Raw genomic sequence first — 19,251 nt, 5'->3', positions numbered from 1 at the left:
ACAGGGGATGTTTTAAAAGTGAAATACTCTGTAAGGATAATTGTACCTTTAACCAAAGGTTTTGTCATAAAAACACCATAAAAATCGATTAATTTGTTTATTAAAATAATTGAAAATACATTTTTATTGCTATAACTATTTGTGGTATCAGTACAATGTAAAGATTAAGATAGAACGATCTCCATAAGATAGCAAAAGTCATAAATAAACACAAATCAACTGACTATTGGCGCGGCGGCATGTTGTAGCCATGCTGGGGACTGGGCTGTGTGTAGGCCTTAGAATAGGGGTTGGCTTGCCCTTGCCCATAGACCCCCGGTGGCGGGTGAGCGTACTGTTGCTGGGCTGGATATGTAACATTACTTTGCTGCGGGTTACTGTAAGCATTGGAGTTGGGGACCTGTGAGGGGTCCACCTGCTGGCCATAACTGAAACCAGAAATGGGTAAAAGCCACGTGCTTTTGTCCCTTACCCAGCGTAAGAATACTGTTGTTGAGGGTAGGGCACGCTGCTGTAAGCCATCTGGTGGGGATAACTTTGAGTTGTCCTGTTGTAGTAATCATTCAGATTGTGGTGACTGGTAGCTGTCGAGGCAGCAATTGGTTGTCCCTGCGGTATTGGAACGGCAGTGGGCCCTGCAACGGGCTGGGGCTGGTGACTTGGGGCCTCCGTGACTGGGGGCGTCGGTGTTGGTTTCGGGGCTTCCTTGGTCTCCTCAACGCCATTCTGGGGCTTGTCTTTCAACGGGTCGAACTCGCTTGAGTTTACTTTGTTCAGAGTATTCGGGGGGTTTACGTCACTAGATGATTTCTCTTCACTAACTGTAAAATAACGAAACTCAATAAATAAAAATAATAATAATAATAAATTTATTACCCTGTGTTACTGATGCGGAAGGTGCAGGCGTGGGTTCGCTAATTTCCAACGAATCTAACAAGTGATTCACTTGATTTCTTATAGTTTTCAGCTGTTGTTTCAGTTTATTTACGTCAGACGACGATAACACGCTAACAGTCTCACTTTTGCTATCAGTGTTTGGTAGGATTTGTAGTTTTAATATGCGACTGCATTGGATAGCAAATGAGAGATCGGAACTATCAAAGATCGTGATGAGGTCACCATCTGCAATATAAATAACGCTTCAATTAATGTAATGAGCTTAAATAAAAGTCACGTCAGCTTGGACCAGAAATAACGCGAGCTTATTTAAAAGCGCTTTAATTAAATTAAATGCTTAGGGCGACTAAAATTAGTTTGGAAAACGTACCCTCATCTTTATACTTTATTGTAATATCATCACTGGCAAAGAGTTTTCCCTTAAACACTCTCTGCATCATCAACAATAGTTCATCGTACGTAATTGCTTCATTGTGTATGGGAATACGCCTAATATCATCCCCCAATTGCACTTTTATTATTAGTTTGCCGCTAAGATCAAACAATTCGCTCTTCGAATCCATGTCACCCAATCTTAAATGTTTATGCGATAAAACCTTATTATCGAAAATTAATTACTCACTATCAAAGGCTAATTTTACAGCAAATTACGGCGAAAACAATTGGATAACAAATTTTCAGCACAAACAATAAATAGAAACGTCAAACGCGTGTCAGTCGAACGTCAAGTTTCACACAGTTTTGCCAATGTCCCAATATTGTAAATGTAACTTGAAAAGATTTTCTTCTACGGTTATTAATTATAAATAAGCACATAAGACATAAGTTTTCACACGAGATTTTGATCGTTGTTGACTGTTTTAATTATTACTTTTTAATTAAATTGTAAACGATTATAGTAACTTCGACGAGACAATGTTGGTGCTTTTTTGCACGCCGTAAATTACTAGAATTGTTTACGGCGTTTTTTAATTTACTTTTATCGATAATTATTAAAATACAATAATTTGATTGTCGATTCAACGTAAAAATGAACGCTGAAGTATTAAGGAAATGTAAGTTTTTGTGTAATACACCACTTTGTTTGTCTTATTTAGTTATCTGAGTTTTTGTAATTTAACCTAACATTTGTAGCCCCTAACAAAAACAATAAAGAAAACGAAAATGGGGCCGAACCGTCGGCCCCTATTTCAAAAAAGGGAATCTTGACATCATTCCTTACCGGCAAATCAATGGAAATACCAGATTCCGACATTGTAAGCTTTACCTCAACTCAATAGAGAACATGTCTTAGATTTTTGTTATAGTTGGGGCGGTGCCGGTTTGTATCAGAGTTTGAGAAGCTGAACAGAATTGGCGAAGGCACTTACGGAATAGTTTGTATGTCTTCTTCTTTGTTTTTTGTTTGTTTGTTTCATAATTGTTTTAGACCGCGCCAAGGACACAATTTCCGATAAAATCGTGGCTCTTAAAAAAGTCCGCATGGACTTGGAGCGGGACGGGATTCCCGTCAGCAGTTTGCGCGAAATTCAGGTTCTCCTGAAATGCCGTCACGAAAATATCGTGCATTTGAAGGAGGTTGTTGTGGGGCGCAGCTTGGAGAGCATTTTTCTGGCTATGGAGTATTGCGAGCAAGACCTTGCCTCGCTGTTGGATAACATGCAAGCCCCCTTTACTGAGTCCCAAGTGAAGTGTATCATGCTGCAAGTGTTGAGAGGACTGCGGTATTTGCACCACAATTTTGTCGTGCACCGCGATTTGAAAGTCTCCAATTTGCTGATGACGGATAAGGGCTGCGTTAAAATCGCCGATTTTGGTTTAGCGCGCTGGTTTGGGGTTCCCTTGCGTCCCATGACCCCGCATGTGGTCACGCTGTGGTACAGGGCCCCAGAGTTGCTCCTGCAAGCGCCCACGCAGACTACGAGTGTTGATATGTGGGCTGCGGGTTGTATTTTAGGGGAGCTTCTGGGCCATAAACCTTTGCTACCTGGAAGGTCTGAAATACAGCAGCTTGAACTTATTGTGGACTTGCTTGGTTAGTTTATTTTACTTGAGTTTTTTTTATAAAGAGAGTCTTAGGTACCCCATCTGATGCGATTTGGCCTGGATTTAGTGAATTACCAGCACTGGAAAATTTTTCTCTGAAACAGCAGCCTTACAATAACTTAAAACAGAGATTTCCGTGGCTGTCTGCTGCTGGTTTGAGACTATTAAACTTTTTGTTTATGTATGATCCACGTAAGCGCGCTACTGCTGAAGAATGTTTACAAAGTAGTTATTTCAAGGAACCTCCACTACGTAAGGCTTGAGAAGTGTTTTTTTTTGTGATTTTTATTATTTTATCGTAGCTTGTGACCCAAAATTGATGCCAACATTCCCCCAACACAGGAATATTAAAGGCGGTAAGACATCGGCGCCTTCAGATAGTGCAAACACTGGAGCTGGTGACCAAACTAATAATTTGCCGGCTATATCAGATTTGGTGACGAAAAGTCGTATTTTTTTCATTTTAACTTATGGTTTTATTGCAGTTGGGTTCGCTTGTGAAGAAGAGGCGTATTGAATAAAGGGGTCAATTTTTGATAAACAAATGTTGTGTTTTGTGTGCTATGATAATGTAGATTGTGTTTATTAATTATTCATACACAAATAAACGTATTTTTTAAGTGAAATGAATTTTATTTCACCTTTTTAAGAATGAGTTTAATTTTTTATTTAAACTTGGTAATTTTGGTACTAGTGGGTTGATGTCTAAACGTTTGAAAAACGTTGCCAATGGATAATATATATGAGGTGAGCTCATTCAAAATCATAGAAATTGCATTGTAGCTCATACAATTTGGCTAAATCTACTTTCTGATCAATATTCAATGCAAATTATTCTTTAAACGGGTGAAATTGGTCAAAAAATTAATTACTTAAACAGGATTTTAGTATTTATCAAAAAAATTCAAGTGAATTTACCTCACCAGTACAGCCATGGTTGAGGAAAAACATAACCAAAGAAAATTCGCAAGAACGTGAAGGTGAGTTTTAAATTTTAAACGTTAACTAAAGAAATAACGTTTAAAAAATTACAGACCAACATTGTGAAATGTGTAATTTTCCAGGTTATCAACTGGAATAATCTCGAGCAGGTAAAGTTTTTCCGAAAATTGCTCATATCAAAATCGTGAGGTTATGTTACTTTAGCGGTTTTTGCGAAAATTCCGTAAAAAATGAATACCTTGGGATGTGCATCTAAGATTAGTCTTATCACAGAAGTTTTCTAGTGCGGAAGGATTGTTAACTCACCTGTTTGTGTCCAGTTAGGCCTTGATATCTGAAAGTAGGGTTAGCTATTTTTGCAACAACGATCGCCGTTCATGGATAAGACAGTTAATTTCTCTGTTTTTAAAGAGAAAATAATTAAAACCAAGTAAGTTATCAGTACCGAAGTACTGAAGAATGCCCTGTGTTATTTAATAATTTTTAGTGAACTACTTGGTGTACTTTTGGAAAAAAATAAAACTTTAGATAAGACGCAGCAATGGACACAACAGTTAAAACTAAAACTCCAGTTAAGCCAGAATGAAATTGCTAAGTTGAAACTGAGAAACGAAACGCTATCAAGTAGTTTAAAAACTACGGAAACTAATTATAGCGCCCTTGAAGAAGAGCATAATAAATTAAGGCAACAGTTTAGTAAATTGGAATCCGAATCTAGTAAAACTATTAACACCTTACAATTGAATTATCAATTCGCAAACCAAGAACTGAACGAGTGTAAAATAAAGCTTGCAAGTTTATCACCTAATGATGACGCGAACAAAAAATCAGGTAGAAAAAAGAATGTGTCACCAGTTAAAAAGAAAACCAAGGAGAAGGAATGTGCCACACAAACCGATGCTGTATCTTACCAAGTTGATTGGCAGTCACAAAAGGAAAAACTAAACAATGAAACCGTTGACCTCAAGCTGGAAATATATGAATTAAAAAAGAAACTTCACGACCTACAAGCCGCACAAGTATGCGTTTTTTCATTAAAAATTATGCTCGATTTAATCGTTTTTTCCAGGAGGACCTAACATTATTTCATGAAATTGAAGATAAATTAAAAAATAAAGAGCAGGAGTTGACAGAAGCAAAAATTAAATTTGATGACAGTATTAAAATCAAAGATGCCGAAATTAGTCACCTGTTACAAAAAATTAAAGACATGGAAAGTGAAATTGAAAGGTTGAAGGAGGAAAATTGTTCGAATCAAGTAGAAATATCCCTTTTACAACAAAATAGTGTTGATAAAGTAGATAAGGAAGTACAAGTGGCGGCACAAGAATGGAGTGAAGTATTGTCATGTAAAAAAGGCAGTGAAAAGAGTAAAACTCCAACAGATGAAGAAGTTTGTGAAATAATGCAGCAAATGACTGTTCCCTCAAGAGTATCGCCTTTGAGCAACCTGGAAGAGATCAGTAAGTACTTTTTAATACCAAATTACCAGTTTTTTTACGTTTGTTTTGTTTTCTGTAGCTGAAAATTTACCATCAGAACGTCTAAATGAATCACAAGACAGGTCATCACCGTGTAACCCTAGCTTACTAACAGTTGTAAATAAAAGGCGACATATGTTGAAAAGGAAGAGACTAATCGCCAAACAGAAAGCAAAAGTAGACCTACTTAGTGCACTGATAGCTTTAAAGAAAGCAAACATTAATTTTGTCATAAGCAACGATTCCTTAATACGTTCTAGTACACATTCTCCCCCACTTGCGGCTATAAAACCACATCCAGTTCGTGCGAAAGTGAAACCACTTAAGAAAAACAACTTCAAAACAGTAACAAATGAATTGAAGTGTCCTCTGATGTGTTGCACAGATACTTACATGGTGTTAAAACACAATGACGAGGAGGAAGCACCACTTTTGGGATTTGTTGGAGTCAAAAACGAAAATCCATTACATGATAAGTGGGATTTTGACGATTTATTACCTTTACAAAGCCAAAAATTAATAAATTGCGAAGACCAAAACACCTCTGAACCCGTGCAAGTGGAAACAGTTGAAAATAAAGAGGCAGAAGAAAACAATATTATTAAAACCATACCAAGAAACACGCAAGTTCGGAGGAGTAAACGCAGTAGAAGTTCGATTATGTCCGCTATAAAGAAGCAAAAATCCTCAACAAATAAACGGTTGAGGATGTCAGAAGATATCTTACCTGATGATACGACTAGTGAACATAATGAAAATACCGATTTAGAGGTACTTTCGAGTGCAAAACAAGTTTCCAAATCACTGGAAACCAAGTTTGTTAATCAAAGATCCGCAACAAATAAACGCTTGAGGTTGTCAAAATATGCGAACTTACCTGATGAAGATACGAGGAGTGAAAGTAACGAAGTACTTCCAAGTGGGACACAAGAAGCTGTTTTCAAAAAACCGATTGCAGAGGCGAAGACACCGAAAACCAAATTTAAAAGGCCAGTTTGTAGCACTCGGCGCTCGCCTCGGAAAATCACACAAATTGAAAATCAAAATGAACACATTGAAGAAAAAGCGGAGGAAAATGTTATTTTGGAAAGTCCAAAATCACCGGTTCAAACCGATTCTTGTCCGTCAGATAATCCAGTATTAATTCCTCTAGAAAAAGCCCCCGAAAGTGGTGAAAAGTTGCCGACTAGTAAAATTGAAGCGCTTTTCAAAAAACTAATTGTTTACGGCGCGGAAGAAGAAGCCTCGAATGAAGTTGTGAGGGAGTTTTCGGGTCAAGAACCGGATTACATTGCCGAGTATGAAATTAAAACATAGCAAAGTGTTTTGTATTTTTTTTAATTTGTTCACAGGGCGGTTTTGGAGAGGGTTGCCGTTGATTATCATGACGCTCCCGATACGAAATACAACCCGGCGCCTCTTATGACCGACGTTCAGAGGACAATGTTGGGTTTTATGTCAAAACTGGAAAGGACAGGAGTAGTTGGTGTCTTTGACAATTTCTTGACTTTAGCCGAACAAAGATTATTAACTTGTGACAATTTACAAGAGTTTGCCCCAATCACGAGGCTCTATCTTGCGATTTGTAAGCTTCACAAAAATTTGTATAGGATGCGGAGGTTGTGCTGTGATGTATTTTATTTCTGTGGGGACTTTGCGGTGCCGTTTTTGTTCACCGTTTTGACGTCGTGGACGGAAGTGTTGCCACATGAAACAAATTCTTCAGGTATTTAATTAAATCGTTTGTGTAAACTGAAAACTAAGATGTTTTTACAGAGATGCCTTTGGCAAGGGTTCTTGTACAAATTATATACACAAAAGACTGCAACAAGCCGGGATACAATTTATTGCCGTTGAGGGATTTGTTGATTAAATTTTACGGCTATCCGACTGAAAGGTGGGACGTTGATGAGTTTTTCAAGGAGCTTTTCTACGCTTATTTGAGTACGGATTTCACGTTTAATTTTTGTACTTGTATCACGAGACGTTCTTTTAGGAAACCCGGTCAGGTCCTCAGACTTTGCGTTGCTGTTGTATTGTAAAAATCGACCCGAGAAGTGGGTGTATGAAAAAATTGAGGAACATATGAAGCCGATTGTTGAGCAAATCCCCAAAGAAAATTTTAAGGCCGCTGTGATTATTTTAATCGGTAATTTATACAACCGGTTTAGTTCCAAGTCGGAAGTAAATTATTTGCCCAAAATTAGGGAGTGGTTCAGAAGTTTGCTGACAGGTAAAAGGAATTTTTTAGTTCATTGTTGTGTTTCATAAACCAGTTTTAGAAACCACACCAGATGTTGTGAGGAGAAGTGTATATCTTTGCCTAAATAGGCTCAAGAAAAAATAATTTGTAAGAATTAGGTACAAATAATAAAGAGGTAATTTTTCATACTTACTGTTGGAACACTACACATTTCAATAATTTGATACCATCAAATTTTATCAGAGTTAAATTCCCAATCTTTATTAAAACTAAAGAAAAAAAATGAAGGGAGAGTTATAAAAAAGTAAAAACACATCATATTTACATAATTTTAATGACCTATGGTTGTGATCACAATGGCACCATACGTTTGGATAAACTTAAAGTAAAATCGGTACTAAATGTATATACAATCGGCGGTTTCGTAAAATTAATAAATTATAAAGTTGCACACACGAGCAAACTCCCCATCTTACTTGAAATTAACCGCTTCCCCAATGCGCTTGTGTGGCAGTGGATTAAAAGGATCAATGTTTCTGATTTGTTTTTCTAAATCTAGGGAATAAATATCAGCAGTCAGTTCTTCTAAGGGAATTTCCTTTTCCGCTTTGGCTTTTTTCGTTGCTTCATCAACAGTGCTCCTAATTTCCGTATCAATTGCCTGAAAACATTTTTTTTAACCTTCAGCTTTCACATCTCATATTTACCTTTAATTCTTCAGGGGACACGAGATTAGCCGTGATAATTTTCTCTTTGAATGAGGTAATCGGATCACGTGTTTGACGCACTTCTTGGATTTCTTCACGTGTCCGGTAACTCGTCCCTGGATCTGACATTGAATGACCCGAGTACCTATCACACCCATCGTTAGATAAGAGTCAGATAATTACACTCCAGCACAAAATCATCTCTTAGACGAAACGGAGTGTACTCTATTTGATGCTCAACGCCAACTTGAACCCATTTTTAATTTTTATTAAACGGCCAATTTTATTAATGTGTATTCAATGAAATCAGAAAACTTTTTAGACTTTAGCAGCTTTTATTTGAATGTAACACCACCTTGTGTTGCAAGAAAAAAGTGTGAAGAGAAAAGCCAATTTAAATTATCGGAATTTGTTTGGTTTCATTTAGAAAACGCAGGCATAGAAAAATAATATTTTAGAACAAATTTCACAGAAATTGGCCAAGTAAGCCAAAAAAAAATTGTCTGTTAACATTTGCCTAGATCCCAATAACTTCTTTGGCAAGACATGAACTGTTCAAGGTTCAGTATTTCGGAAAAATGGTATAATTTTTAAAATAAAGCAAAATAATTTCACCTACAATCACAACTTATTGAAATTACGAGGAAATACCAGGAATCTCAGTGTTTTTATTTTATTAACACTTTCCCATCCAGAAAGAAAGTCAAAAATAGATGGTACCACAGTGGTATCTATTTCGTTCGTTCGTTAAAAACAGTTTTTCATATACCAGTAAAGATTTGATCTACCTTTAATACTTATTAATATTAATGTTATGTGGCATAATTTTTTTTCGTCTAGAGATGGAAATTTTTTTGAAACAGTACGTGGTACCTGTAGGTGGCGGCTTCCAGAAGTATAGGCCCTTTCCCTGACGTGCAATGGTCCACTGCAAACTTCGCCGCCTCCCTCACCGCCAGAACATCCATCCCATCAATCCATATTCCCGGAATAACGTCCCCTCGGGTATAATACGCTGTATTTGCAGCCGCCCGGGCCGCACTAGTCCCCATCCCATACCCATTATTTTCGCAGACGAAAATGCACGGAATGTCCCATAACTTAGCCATGTTGAAGACCTCGAACACCTGGCCCTGGTTGGCAGCCCCGTCCCCGTACAACGCCACACAGACCCCATCCGTGCCCTTGTACTTCGCAGCTAGGGCTAGCCCCACGCCTAGCGGCACCTGCGCCCCCACAATGCCGTTGCCTCCGTAGAAATGGTTGGTGTACATGTGCATGGAGCCCCCCTTGCCGCGGGCACACCCCGACTGCCGGCCCGTGAGCTCGGCGAGGACCCCCAGGGGGTTCACCCCCATCAAGTGGCTCCAGCCGTGGGCCCGGTACGCCGTTATGACGTCGTCGTGGGGGCGCAGCGCCGCTTTAATGCCAACAGCGACCGCTTCCTGACCGGAATATAAGTGGCAAAAGCCCCTGATTATTTTTTCTTTGTACAAGTTGCCGGCACTGGTTTCCATCCGGCGGACGGTGTGCATTTGTCTGTAGTACAAAAGGGCGTCATCGCGGCTTAGGGTCGTGTTTGTTGCTGGGCCCTGCTCTAGGTTGTGTAAACGAAAGGCCTGGAAGCAACAATTAGGGAATAATTGGCCCAAGACGTAAACTCACTTTTGTCTCAAAGGGGGCCTCAGTCGCGTAATTGCTCTTGGCCGAGATCAAACCCAAGGCTTTCTGAAACAAACACGGTTTAATTATTCAAGTTAGTTGGGACGTTTCATTTTATACGTTTATAAAACTGCTATAAAATGCTTTCTTCATTGTGGAAAAAACAGTAATGCGATCAATAAAGGTGTAACGTGGTTTAACCTTGCTCAATTTTCATTCCCAAAATTTTTGAAAAATTATTTCTTTGATTAAAACTTACATTCTGGGTTAGGGCTTTCTTGCCAAAAGTTCTAGCACAGCTGGGTAACATCTTGCGTTGTGGGGGCTCTGTGTTAGTCTAAATGATAAGTTGGATGTCCTTTAAAATTTTTGGTTAGGGAAAGGTCCCTGAAAGGTCGTTGGTTGATCAGCTGTTCACATGTCTCGTTATCATGTTTGTGTCTCTTTTCAACTCACGCTGTTAAATAATGATGGAGTTTGATACCACGTGGCGAGAATTTTTCTGGCGGATAAATTTAAATTTTAAAATTGTCTCTTTATTGTTAAAATTTTGATAAAAAACGTGAATTTGTTGATAATGGAACAATTCAGCATTATGGTGGTAATTAAATTGCTATTTTAGTTTTCTTAAATTACGCAAAACCAACGACATTATGCATTTATTCATCCAATTTTTTTTATTTTTCCGCACACGTGTGTAACGGCAAACTTACCGCATCCGGTATATTATTCTACCTATAATAGGAACACTCATCCATGGCTATGTCCATAGCATTAAATATTTAGTTACATTGTATTGTTGAAAAAAAGCCTAATTCAAATTCTTACAAATTTATATTAACGTCCTTTCATAATTTTAATTAACTGTGTACACCTTTGATGACAATTTTTCCTTAATAATACTGCAAAAGAAAGCTGGTGACAATAAGCATGAATCAAATAATTACAAATGTACACAATTTTGTTTTCTTTAATGATAACTCCAGTCAGTTTCACCACAGGATCTGCAAAGTGCAAATCTGAAGGTTATTTAATGCGCAAGTGAGTTCAAACAAGAGTGTTATGCAGAAGTTGAAGACATGCCCTCAGGAGATCTATTTTTATAAGCGATGACGAATTGTTTGTTAAAATAGACTTGCACATATTATAATTTCAATTAATTGCGGTATCTCTCAGAAAAAGACAGACATAATTCACTTTGCGACATTTATTTTTTTAATATTTTATATAAAATTTATAAATGCATTCACATGGGTAGTTTTAAAATTACAAAAAACAACAATCGAATTTTTTAAAACATTGAGAGTAAGAGTAAAAACAATTAAAAACATACAGAAGTAGGTTTAAAACCCGCTGTTTCACAAAATTTATCATAGGAGGAACAAGTACGAAATTCGAGCGCTTTTAAAGCTTCAAACATTTTAAGAGTAAGAGGCAACAGTACACTTTCTTAAAATGGGCCCATTTGTCGTAATAAACGAACAAATTAAAAGTAACATAAGTAAATTAACTTGTTTTGAAGTGATATAAGTACTGCAATAAATGAATAAATTATTGAGACAACGTAAACGATTAAAATAATGACAGTAAATCAAACCTGCATCTAATTAGTGAAACATGTAAAGGAAATTCCCTAGTCAGTCTCAGACACAATTTGCCCATTATAATCTTATTATCGTCCCAATAAGCAACTGGACGACCACAATGGTAATTTTTCAATTATCGTAATTTAAATGCAAACAGATTCTACAAACATTTCCCATAAAACATAACAGACTCGTGTTCTTAAGAAGCGCTTAAATCACAACTCTTTTTAGTTGTAAAAACCCGACAATCTTGTGCAACAAGTATTTTAATCGCAGTTCGATTTCAATGCCATTCTTTATGCAAATCTCTACTGCGTCTTAAAATTGTTCGAGAATAAAAATGAAACGACCGCTCTTTGGCACCACTTTCATAACGTCAATTTTTCAAAGGAAAGAACACAATGACTAGTTTTTACAAACAATCGTAAAATTTTGTGATGTAAATAAAACTGAATCACCCTTCTAAATAATAATAAAACGAAACAATAGTACTTATATAAAAAATAATTCTAATACTGTCCTAGTAATGTTTCAGTTCGGTTGTATGCCGCCGTTGGTCTCAACTTTCGCCTGCTTCTCAAGGTCGTTTCCGTTGAGCGGCACTTCTTCCTTCGTTCGTTCCTTTTTCACTTTCCTGCCAGAACACATGTTAGAAAGGTGGACAAACAATTTGCAATAATATTTACTTTCCAAAGGCTTCACCCTCTTCCATGGTCTCTGGTAATTTTTTGTTCAAAGTTTCCGGCAACACCAACGACATTACTCCGCCAATGAGCGCCAAAGAACCGAAAATTATCAACGGGAGAGGGGTCCAGAATTTGCTCTGCAAAATAAAATTCACTTTTTGCCTCCTACGTGTTAAATTGTACCAAAACGTTGATGTAGGGCGATGTAATTGACCCAATTCGAGCGCAGGTCGAACCAGCCCCCAATCCGGCGTTTCTTATCACTGTGGGGAATTGCTCGGTCGAAAAAATATAAATAGCGCCGTAACTTGCCGTTATCGCCAGTTTTCCCAACATGGCGCAAGTTACAACCAACCATTCGTGTTCTTCAAGCAGAAATTGTAATAAAAAAATGCAAAAGTTGTATTTTACCGTCAGGAATCGCCATCGTCAGTAACAAAGCCACGCCGGCAAAGATCATGCAGCCGCACATTACGAACTTGCGCCCCCATCTGTTCAGAGTGAACAGCAAAAATGTGTAAGCGGGTATCTCAACAGCCCCCGAAATCACGAAGTTAATGTACGGGTTCCCGGCCAAGTTATTCGTGTTCCAGGAAAGGCCGTAGTAAGTGATGTTGTTGGCAAACCTGGAAATTTAGCTGTAGTTCAAGGATGAATCAATCGCGCCGCACTACCAATCGAATAATATAATCAGAGATCGTTTTCGTAAATTGGAATGTCTGAAAATGTCCAACACGTTGGCTTTATGCGCGTTGTGGTTTTCAGGTCTGACTTCCGAAACCAGCAAGCTGTCCAGTTGTTCGTCGGTTATTTTGATTTTGTTCTTTTTGGCCGCGATTTTGATAAGGACTTTGGCTTCCTCCACGCGATTTTGGTTGATTAGCCAGCGGGAGGACTCCGGAATCAACCTTAGAACACAATTACGCGGTGAAAAACTCGTCACCGAAAACTTACCACCAGTAACAGAAAAACACAAGTCCGGGGAGAGTCAGAGCCAGTTGGAGGTCCCTCCACTCGTGGATGTAGATGGCAAAAAGGGCCGTCAGCATGTAGCCAGTTGAGAAGAACATCTGGCAGCAGGTCCCAGCCAAGAGCCGCTTCTTCGGGCTCACCATCTCCAAAGCTGCAACCCCCAATTGTAAAAAACACAAGAACTGTTCTCAAATTTTACCGATTACGTAAGCTACGAGGAAAACCCCCGAAGTCGTGGCCCCCACTATGGCCCGGGACAGCGTGAATGACCAAAATTCGGGGGTGAAAGCCGCGATCAAGCCGAAAAAGACCTGGATAATCAAGGAAGCGAAAAAGATTTTCTTGCGGCCGTATCTGAAAATTTCATTTTAGCTGAATTTTGGCATCGAGTTTTGGTTACTTGTCGGATAATTGGCCGAAAATTATGGAACCTAGCATGACTCCGACCATGAAAAGTGAGTTGCCGGTGGCTATCATGTACGCCTTCTCGCACGTGAGTTCCCACTAGAAATTTTTAATGAATTAAAGTCCGATTAAAAAAATTAACGAGCTTACTTCGATAACTGCGGTGTATCCGTAGACACTTTCGTCGTAAACGAATTCATCGCATCTTTTTGTCGCATTCCCGACGAACATTTCGCATGATGAAAAGTTCTTTTTCAGCGAGTCCCAAGGATAAGACTTGTTCATTTCCTCGGGACTCAGGTCCTGGTAAGTGGCGTTGGAAAACTCGCTCGGAAGTTTACATCTAAAATATTAATTAAAAAAACTTTTGTCATTGAAGAAATATTGGCTGCTTCACCCTGCTCAATAATTTTTAATAATAAGAGTTGTAATCAAGCATTAAACATTACGCACATTCACACTGCATTTTTTTCAAGGTAGTTATTGTTCCGCGCGACCGTAAACATAAATAAAAATACAATAAATTGCAAAAATGTTTCTCTCATAAAAAAAACTATCCGCTGAAACAATCAAATTACGTCAAATTTTATTTTCTCCTGGCCGTTCTTGCGTAAGCCGTTTTAATTGAATAAAATATGTAGTGCAAAAATAAAAACTGCACCGGAAAAGTGAAAGATTTGTTACAAGTTGTGTTAACTAATTAACAAAACGATTTTTTTTAAATAGCAAAGGTGTGTGTTAACATTACATTGTTATCATTATCATGAAGACATACTAGTTTTCATTGGTTATTGTCAAAGAAAAATTAATACGGTTGTGTTAAAACAATTTACTCATTCAACAGCCTAGTACGACTTTTATCTTTAGTTAAAGAGTTTGTAGAATAACAAACAGCCGCAACCATATCCATATGCGGTATTTCATTGATAAATAAGAAAAAAGCTCCTAAGCGTAACCACTGACTCGAGGTGAACGAGCAAAAATGTCTATTTTTTTAAAAAAGAACTAAGGAATGCATAAACAAAATTGTTTTTATACCTTGCAAAGGTGTTGGTTAATTATCATATTCTAGACTTTAATAATCGTAGAAACGATGCGATATCCTTTATGAAATAATGGTTTACTTTTACCATTGATAAAACAGTAAGCTGATTATTTTGACGCAAGTATGCGGCGAAGGCTAACTGGTAATAAAATACCCACTAATCTATCAAAAATGGTCTTACATGTGTAAACAGTGCTTTACATATTACCATCTAGAAACCCATCTATCTTATCGCGAATTAAAAATATGTGTGTTTATGGTAATATAATATTTCTCTGTTGCATTTATGGCTATGTCCCAGAAGTAAGGAATAATGTGAGTATGAAAAGTTTGTGGCTAAATTTAAAAGGATAATTATCCCGAAAAGCGGCTCATTAGTGTGCTAATTTTGTAATCAATCTGCGCTTCCACAAGTTTATATTTTATATCCCACCAAGTACAAATTTTATTATCGATGCTGTTTTAACTACTTAACACATAAAAAGTTCAATAACATTATGTTTAGAGACTGTCATAATGAATCAAATTAAAGGGCTTGCAAGATATTACGCAACTTGTGCTTTAAATAATTAACTAAACTGTAGCGTAAATTTGATCCTCATTAAAATTCCCAATTTATTGTTTGGTATTTATTAAATAATCGAATCACTCATGTTATGCAATAGAGTTTCAGTGGATAGACTCTGTCCTATCTGGTGATGTTCGTGTCCTACTCATCACAATTCTTTTTCAATCCGAATAGTTAATAACCATAAAATTACGTTATCACTTATCAGAAACTCTTACGAAATGTTGCGTTGATAGCTTATTAATTATTAAAGGATCAATAACTTCCGAGTTGAATGGACGGTCATTTTAAATAAAGTTTTGTATATTTTTAAACGTAACGAAAGTCATGACATGATGTGTACTCTTCCATTGTGTGAATAATTCCACTGAAATATAGGTAATCACAAAAATTACTCAAAACCGGAAATTTTCAAGTGTTATTATAATAATTATTTTGTTGAATTGAGTTTCTGCTTTGAATTAAATTTCAATAATTACAGAAATGTAAACGACAACATCGTTATTATGTTATCTGTAGTTCAAGTTTCATTGATAAATGACCAGTCATTCATTGATTAAAAAATGCATACCTACTACAAATACTTATTACTTACACGTAATATTTTGAACAGGAACCGTTTAAAATTCAATTTTTATTTCTTAATGGCCACTTGAGCTACTTTTCTTTGGTGCAACAATACAAAATGTGCCAAATAAATAATAGTCTAAAAAGATGAATTACCATTCAAAGACCTTATTATCATTAAAGGTAGCAAGACAAAATAATTACAATTCGTATTGAAAAAAATTGCAGTTCTCCCATGCGATAACCAAAATAGAGATCAAGCAAACAGTCTGATTTCCAACTTTTTTTTATTAAAACACAAACACAAAGATAAAACAGTTAAAAAACAATTAATTTCTATTGCTTGAAATATACTCGTGTCACTTCCGTTTTATTTTATCAATTTTACAGTCGAATTTTCGTATGATAAAGCAAACGTTGTGAATAATTAGGTTACAGTGCCAGGCAATATTTAGCTAAGAATTAATTACAAACATTAATACGTACTTTTTATTTAGAAATGGAAAAAGTTACCTGTAAGCAGGTTCTGCGATGAGGAACACATTTCCCAGCTTATGAAAGGCACAGAGAATGGCTGGAAGGCATAATAAAAAATAAATCCGCTTCTGGTATCCCCCGAAATCGCCGATTAGGGGAATAACATCGTCATAGCCCATTGTACCGTCACCTGAAACAAATAATTCCAACGAAAACTTTGTGATAACTAATCTCTGGATTTTATTTGGGCTATTTTATGGATTTATTGCGTTTTTTACGACGTTAATTTCAGATTGCTTACCACTAAAATGTTAAAAGTTTTTGAAAAAAATATATTTGAAGATACTTTTCGGGTTAGAACCGCTGCAACAGGTTAATTCGCACATGTAGTGTCAACAATTTAATATAAAAAAATCAACAAAACTAATTGATAATAATTAGAAAAATGAAAAACGACCCGAGTAAATTAAAATGTAAGATGAATTTAGCGCGTTCCCCGGCGTAACGACGTTACCTAGCAACCAATTTGAGACGATGTTGAGCCAACTACGACCGAATCAATAATGGCAAGTGAAAGAATGAAACAGCGTTCTGGTGGTAAATTAACGAAGAACTTACCGATTTGATGGTCAAAGACTAGAAGAGCTCACATAGAAGTGTAACACTCTGCTTCGGAAATCTAACATCTACACGTTTCGGGCTAAATCGGGGTTACCAGTGTGCAATCTTCCAAATCAATACTTATGCTGACCTCTATGGAAAATCCGAAAAATTGATCTGGTCCAATGCAGAGTCACGCCATGCGTTGAATAAGCGCTCGAAACATTCGATTTTCGTAACTTGTTTAAAAAAGACCAGTTTTCACGTTTCCAATTTTTTACTAACAACCCTCTTTTAGAAGGGTAACGAATTTGGCACTTTTTCACGGAATACAGCGTTAAATTAAACAAAAAACGTAATCCTGTGAGCGTAATAAAAGTAATCAGCACTAACAAAGCGGTCTCGACGAGATAACAAGTAAAATAGTGATTTTAAAAAATTCTGAGCACTTCACGGTTTTCGTTTGGGAACCGCTGGTTTCGTACAGTTATCTAACATGCCGGCGCTCTTATGCTCACATGTCATCTTGAAGTGCCAACCAATTTTTGCTCTTATGTAACATGTCAATTCGGAACAAATTCCTAAATCTGTGAGCGGAAATATCGGAAATTTATTGATTTGTGTCAACTGCAATGGTGACGAAGTGTTGAGGGTGTTGTATAGTTGAATTGTTTCTTAGGACAAGAAATCTAACAAAAACTTTGTAAACAATGGTTACTTATTTAAAACTGCTATAAAACTGCCTTTTGCTGGAGTAAATCGAAGCTGGTACGGAACACTTCTTGTTACAATTCACCGAAGTAGAATTTGTTATTATGTTTGCCGAATATACGCCTCTGCCTCTGCGGTTTTCGATTACAAGAGGCAGTGACTCATTCATTTATGATTTTTGTTTCGTAGAAAAATGTCCGCTGCTGGAACCCCATCCACGGACCCTTGGGTCATCCTGGCCCGCGAGCGAGCCCGCTATGAGGAGCAGTTCAAGTCTCTCAAGCCCAACAACGGGGTCGTGACGGGGGAGCAAGCCAAAGGCTTCTTCCTCCAGTCACAGCTCCCACCGCTTGTTCTGGGTCAAATTTGGTAAGGTAACGACCACAGCCGCAAAAATCCACTAACCCTCACCACAGGGCTTTGGCCGACACCGACGCTGACGGCAAAATGGACGTGAACGAATTTTCAATCGCTTGCAAACTGATCAACTTAAAGCTGCGCGGTTTCGAAGTCCCCAAGGCGCTTCCACCGTCTCTCCTCGCCTCCCTGAAGACCAGCACCCCGCCTGCCATACCCCCCCTTCCCAACCCGGCCCTAATCAGCGCCCCGCCGCGACCGGAGCCCCCAAAGCCGGCCCTAATCCAGCCCCAAGTACCGCCAACTCAGCCCATGCTGCCCGTGATGACGCAGCCCCCTATTGCCGGGATTCCCCCAATGATGGCAGGGATTCCCCCGCAGCCTGTGCCCGGCATACCGACGGGTATCGTGCCCCCGATGCAGAGCGCCGTGCCCCAGGTGCAGCCCATGATGGGCATTCCGCCCCAGCCGTTGGTCAACCAAGTCATGCCGACTACCGCATTTGGGGCTGCGCCCTTGGGGGCGAGCATTCCCCCGATGCCTGCCAGTGTTCCCCTGATTTCCGGCACTACTGCCATACCAACAGCTGCCGTTAGTTTGCCGAATGTTCCGGTAACTTTACCGAATGTTCCAACCGCGTCGGCAGCGCCGATTGTTCCGGCACCGCACATGTCTCCAGTGGGGTCCGTTACGGGGGCTGTTGTGTCGACTGTGGCCCCCATGGGGCCGGGGGCCACCAGCACGCCGAGGTCCAGTATTGCCAGCTTGGATAAAACTGCGTCCGTGGAGTCTCTGTACGTAAAAATATATTTTCTCTAAAATTTGTTTTTTGTTCTATTTATTTCTTTTTTTGTAAAGCCATTGAAAGCTAAGTAATTCTCAGATCGGAACAAAATTTTGTATTGTTTTCAGACAAGTCGATTGGGCTGTGCCCCATCAAACCAAGTTGAAGTATACACAAATCTTTAACACAACTGATAGAACTCGTTCGGGATTTTTATCGGGTGCCCAGGCCAGGAACGTAATGGTACAGACAAAACTGCCACAAAGTGTCTTAGCACAAATTTGGTAAGTTTTTTATTTTTGTGTAAAAATTTAAATAAGTGGATGTTTTTAGGGGTTTATCCGACATGGACGCGGATGGCAGGCTGGGCTGTGAAGAATTCGTTTTAGCCATGCATTTGTGTGAGCAAGCTTCTTTAGGCAACCCTCCACCTGCAAAACTTCCACCTGAACTGATACCACCTTCGTTTAGAAGAGTAACCAGAACCGCATCGATTTCTAGTCAAGGCAGCGTTCCTCTGGACCAAGACCCAGCTTCAACGTTATTGCAAAGTAA

General features: G+C 38.4%; 6 protein-coding genes across 15 annotated transcripts in view; 3 read left to right on the top strand and 3 right to left on the bottom strand.

Annotated features, from left to right (window-relative positions):
• Positions 1 to 83: 83 nt before the first annotated feature.
• LOC663327 (protein TFG) lies at positions 84 to 1,672 on the bottom strand. Its single transcript, XM_969380.4, has 5 exons — positions 1,520 to 1,672; positions 1,268 to 1,470; positions 877 to 1,122; positions 473 to 821; positions 84 to 428 (listed from the first exon to the last, which is right to left on the bottom strand). Exons 2-5 carry the CDS (start codon positions 1,458 to 1,460, stop codon positions 224 to 226), a joined length of 993 nt encoding a protein of 330 aa, XP_974473.1. The 5' UTR covers positions 1,461 to 1,470; positions 1,520 to 1,672; the 3' UTR covers positions 84 to 223.
• Positions 1,673 to 1,777: 105 nt separating this feature from the next.
• Cdc2rk (Cdc2-related kinase) lies at positions 1,778 to 3,569 on the top strand. Its single transcript, XM_969399.4, has 7 exons — positions 1,778 to 1,952; positions 2,032 to 2,153; positions 2,205 to 2,277; positions 2,327 to 2,932; positions 2,977 to 3,195; positions 3,246 to 3,379; positions 3,429 to 3,569. The coding sequence occupies exons 1-7, from the start codon at positions 1,928 to 1,930 to the stop codon at positions 3,462 to 3,464; spliced, it is 1,215 nt and encodes a 404-aa protein (XP_974492.1). The 5' UTR covers positions 1,778 to 1,927; the 3' UTR covers positions 3,465 to 3,569.
• Positions 3,570 to 3,857: 288 nt separating this feature from the next.
• LOC103312306 (early endosome antigen 1) lies at positions 3,858 to 7,757 on the top strand. Of its 3 annotated transcripts, none has more exons than XM_015977792.2 (10): positions 3,858 to 3,923; positions 4,008 to 4,034; positions 4,090 to 4,315; positions 4,373 to 4,904; positions 4,955 to 5,348; positions 5,407 to 6,664; positions 6,719 to 7,092; positions 7,143 to 7,310; positions 7,363 to 7,599; positions 7,649 to 7,757. In XM_015977792.2, the coding sequence occupies exons 3-10, from the start codon at positions 4,263 to 4,265 to the stop codon at positions 7,711 to 7,713; spliced, it is 3,081 nt and encodes a 1,026-aa protein (XP_015833278.1). In that variant the 5' UTR covers positions 3,858 to 3,923; positions 4,008 to 4,034; positions 4,090 to 4,262; the 3' UTR covers positions 7,714 to 7,757. The 3 variants fall into 3 exon arrangements, with proteins under 3 accessions (XP_015833278.1, XP_064211063.1, XP_008190850.1); XM_064354993.1 differs by having other exon boundaries at positions 3,888 to 3,923; positions 3,978 to 4,034; XM_008192628.3 differs by having other exon boundaries at positions 3,918 to 4,034.
• Positions 7,758 to 7,884: 127 nt separating this feature from the next.
• Positions 7,885 to 10,376, bottom strand: LOC663379 (probable pyruvate dehydrogenase E1 component subunit alpha, mitochondrial). 2 transcript variants are annotated; one of them, XM_969430.5, is made up of 5 exons: positions 10,198 to 10,376; positions 9,942 to 10,004; positions 9,150 to 9,895; positions 8,277 to 8,421; positions 7,885 to 8,230 (listed from the first exon to the last, which is right to left on the bottom strand). In XM_969430.5, the coding sequence occupies exons 1-5, from the start codon at positions 10,246 to 10,248 to the stop codon at positions 8,042 to 8,044; spliced, it is 1,194 nt and encodes a 397-aa protein (XP_974523.1). In that variant the 5' UTR covers positions 10,249 to 10,376; the 3' UTR covers positions 7,885 to 8,041. The 2 variants fall into 2 exon arrangements, with proteins under 2 accessions (XP_974523.1, XP_015833285.1); XM_015977799.2 differs by lacking the exon at positions 10,198 to 10,376 and adding an exon at positions 10,059 to 10,177.
• A 751-nt stretch (positions 10,377 to 11,127) lies between these two features.
• Positions 11,128 to 17,097, bottom strand: Orct (Organic cation transporter). Of its 3 annotated transcripts, none has more exons than XM_008192723.3 (11): positions 16,863 to 17,097; positions 16,281 to 16,434; positions 13,738 to 13,930; positions 13,583 to 13,686; positions 13,382 to 13,536; positions 13,165 to 13,333; positions 12,885 to 13,118; positions 12,622 to 12,836; positions 12,394 to 12,575; positions 12,211 to 12,347; positions 11,128 to 12,158 (listed from the first exon to the last, which is right to left on the bottom strand). In XM_008192723.3, the coding sequence occupies exons 2-11, from the start codon at positions 16,421 to 16,423 to the stop codon at positions 12,056 to 12,058; spliced, it is 1,635 nt and encodes a 544-aa protein (XP_008190945.1). In that variant the 5' UTR covers positions 16,424 to 16,434; positions 16,863 to 17,097; the 3' UTR covers positions 11,128 to 12,055. The 3 variants fall into 3 exon arrangements, with proteins under 3 accessions (XP_008190945.1, XP_008190946.1, XP_015833282.1); XM_008192724.3 differs by having other exon boundaries at positions 16,759 to 16,867; XM_015977796.2 differs by lacking the exon at positions 16,863 to 17,097 and adding an exon at positions 16,546 to 16,733.
• Dap160 (Dynamin associated protein 160) overlaps positions 14,380 to 19,251 on the top strand; it is a 25,349-nt gene continuing 20,477 nt past the window's right edge. For 4 of the 5 annotated variants that reach the window (XM_064354988.1, XM_008192725.3, XM_008192726.3 and 1 more), the window contains exons 1-5: positions 17,444 to 17,612; positions 17,745 to 17,924; positions 17,972 to 18,706; positions 18,825 to 18,980; positions 19,030 to 19,247. In XM_064354988.1, coding sequence (XP_064211058.1) covers positions 17,749 to 17,924; positions 17,972 to 18,706; positions 18,825 to 18,980; positions 19,030 to 19,247 — 1,285 coding nt within the window. In that variant the 5' untranslated portion in view covers positions 17,444 to 17,612; positions 17,745 to 17,748. Of the gene's footprint in view, positions 14,948 to 17,443; positions 17,613 to 17,744; positions 17,925 to 17,971; positions 18,707 to 18,824; positions 18,981 to 19,029; positions 19,248 to 19,251 lie in introns of those variants that run through there. The other variant, XM_015977786.2, reaches the window with a different exon arrangement.

This window comes from Tribolium castaneum, chromosome 1 (assembly GCF_031307605.1).
Source record: "Tribolium castaneum strain GA2 chromosome 1, icTriCast1.1, whole genome shotgun sequence".
Classification (NCBI taxonomy): domain Eukaryota; kingdom Metazoa; phylum Arthropoda; class Insecta; order Coleoptera; family Tenebrionidae; genus Tribolium; species Tribolium castaneum.
Note: the sequence above shows the minus strand (reverse complement) of the source record. Positions and strands in the feature narration are given on the sequence as shown.

Excerpts from the sequence above, each read along its gene's own strand:
- Cdc2rk (XM_969399.4), top strand. The coding sequence starts at position 1,928 with ATGAACGCTGAAGTATTAAGGAAAT. Across the intron at positions 1,953-2,031 it reads CGCTGAAGTATTAAGGAAAT|CCCCTAACAAAAACAATAAA; the intron begins GTAAGTTTTTGT and ends TAACATTTGTAG. Across the intron at positions 3,380-3,428 it reads TGCCGGCTATATCAGATTTG|TTGGGTTCGCTTGTGAAGAA; the intron begins GTGACGAAAAGT and ends GTTTTATTGCAG.
- Orct (XM_008192723.3), bottom strand. The coding sequence starts at position 16,423 with ATGGGCTATGACGATGTTATTCCCCTAATCGGCGATTTCGGGGGATAC. Across the intron at positions 13,537-13,582 it reads TTCGGCCAATTATCCGACAA|ATACGGCCGCAAGAAAATCT; the intron begins GTAACCAAAACT and ends TGAAATTTTCAG. Across the intron at positions 12,837-12,884 it reads CTGATTATATTATTCGATTG|GTTTGCCAACAACATCACTT; the intron begins GTAGTGCGGCGC and ends CTAAATTTCCAG.
- LOC663327 (XM_969380.4), bottom strand. The coding sequence starts at position 1,460 with ATGGATTCGAAGAGCGAATTGTTTGATCTTAGCGGCAAACTAATAATA. Across the intron at positions 822-876 it reads TTCCGCATCAGTAACACAGG|TTAGTGAAGAGAAATCATCT; the intron begins GTAATAAATTTA and ends GTTATTTTACAG. Across the intron at positions 429-472 it reads CAACAGTATTCTTACGCTGG|TTATGGCCAGCAGGTGGACC; the intron begins GTAAGGGACAAA and ends TTCTGGTTTCAG.
- LOC103312306 (XM_015977792.2), top strand. The coding sequence starts at position 4,263 with ATGGATAAGACAGTTAATTTCTCTGTTTTTAAAGAGAAAATAATTAAA. Across the intron at positions 4,316-4,372 it reads GAGAAAATAATTAAAACCAA|TGAACTACTTGGTGTACTTT; the intron begins GTAAGTTATCAG and ends AATAATTTTTAG. Across the intron at positions 7,311-7,362 it reads GCTTTTCTACGCTTATTTGA|GAAACCCGGTCAGGTCCTCA; the intron begins GTACGGATTTCA and ends ACGTTCTTTTAG.
- LOC663379 (XM_969430.5), bottom strand. The coding sequence starts at position 10,248 with ATGTTACCCAGCTGTGCTAGAACTTTTGGCAAGAAAGCCCTAACCCAG. Across the intron at positions 9,896-9,941 it reads AGGCCCCCTTTGAGACAAAA|GCCTTTCGTTTACACAACCT; the intron begins GTGAGTTTACGT and ends TGTTGCTTCCAG. Across the intron at positions 8,231-8,276 it reads TGTCCCCTGAAGAATTAAAG|GCAATTGATACGGAAATTAG; the intron begins GTAAATATGAGA and ends AAATGTTTTCAG.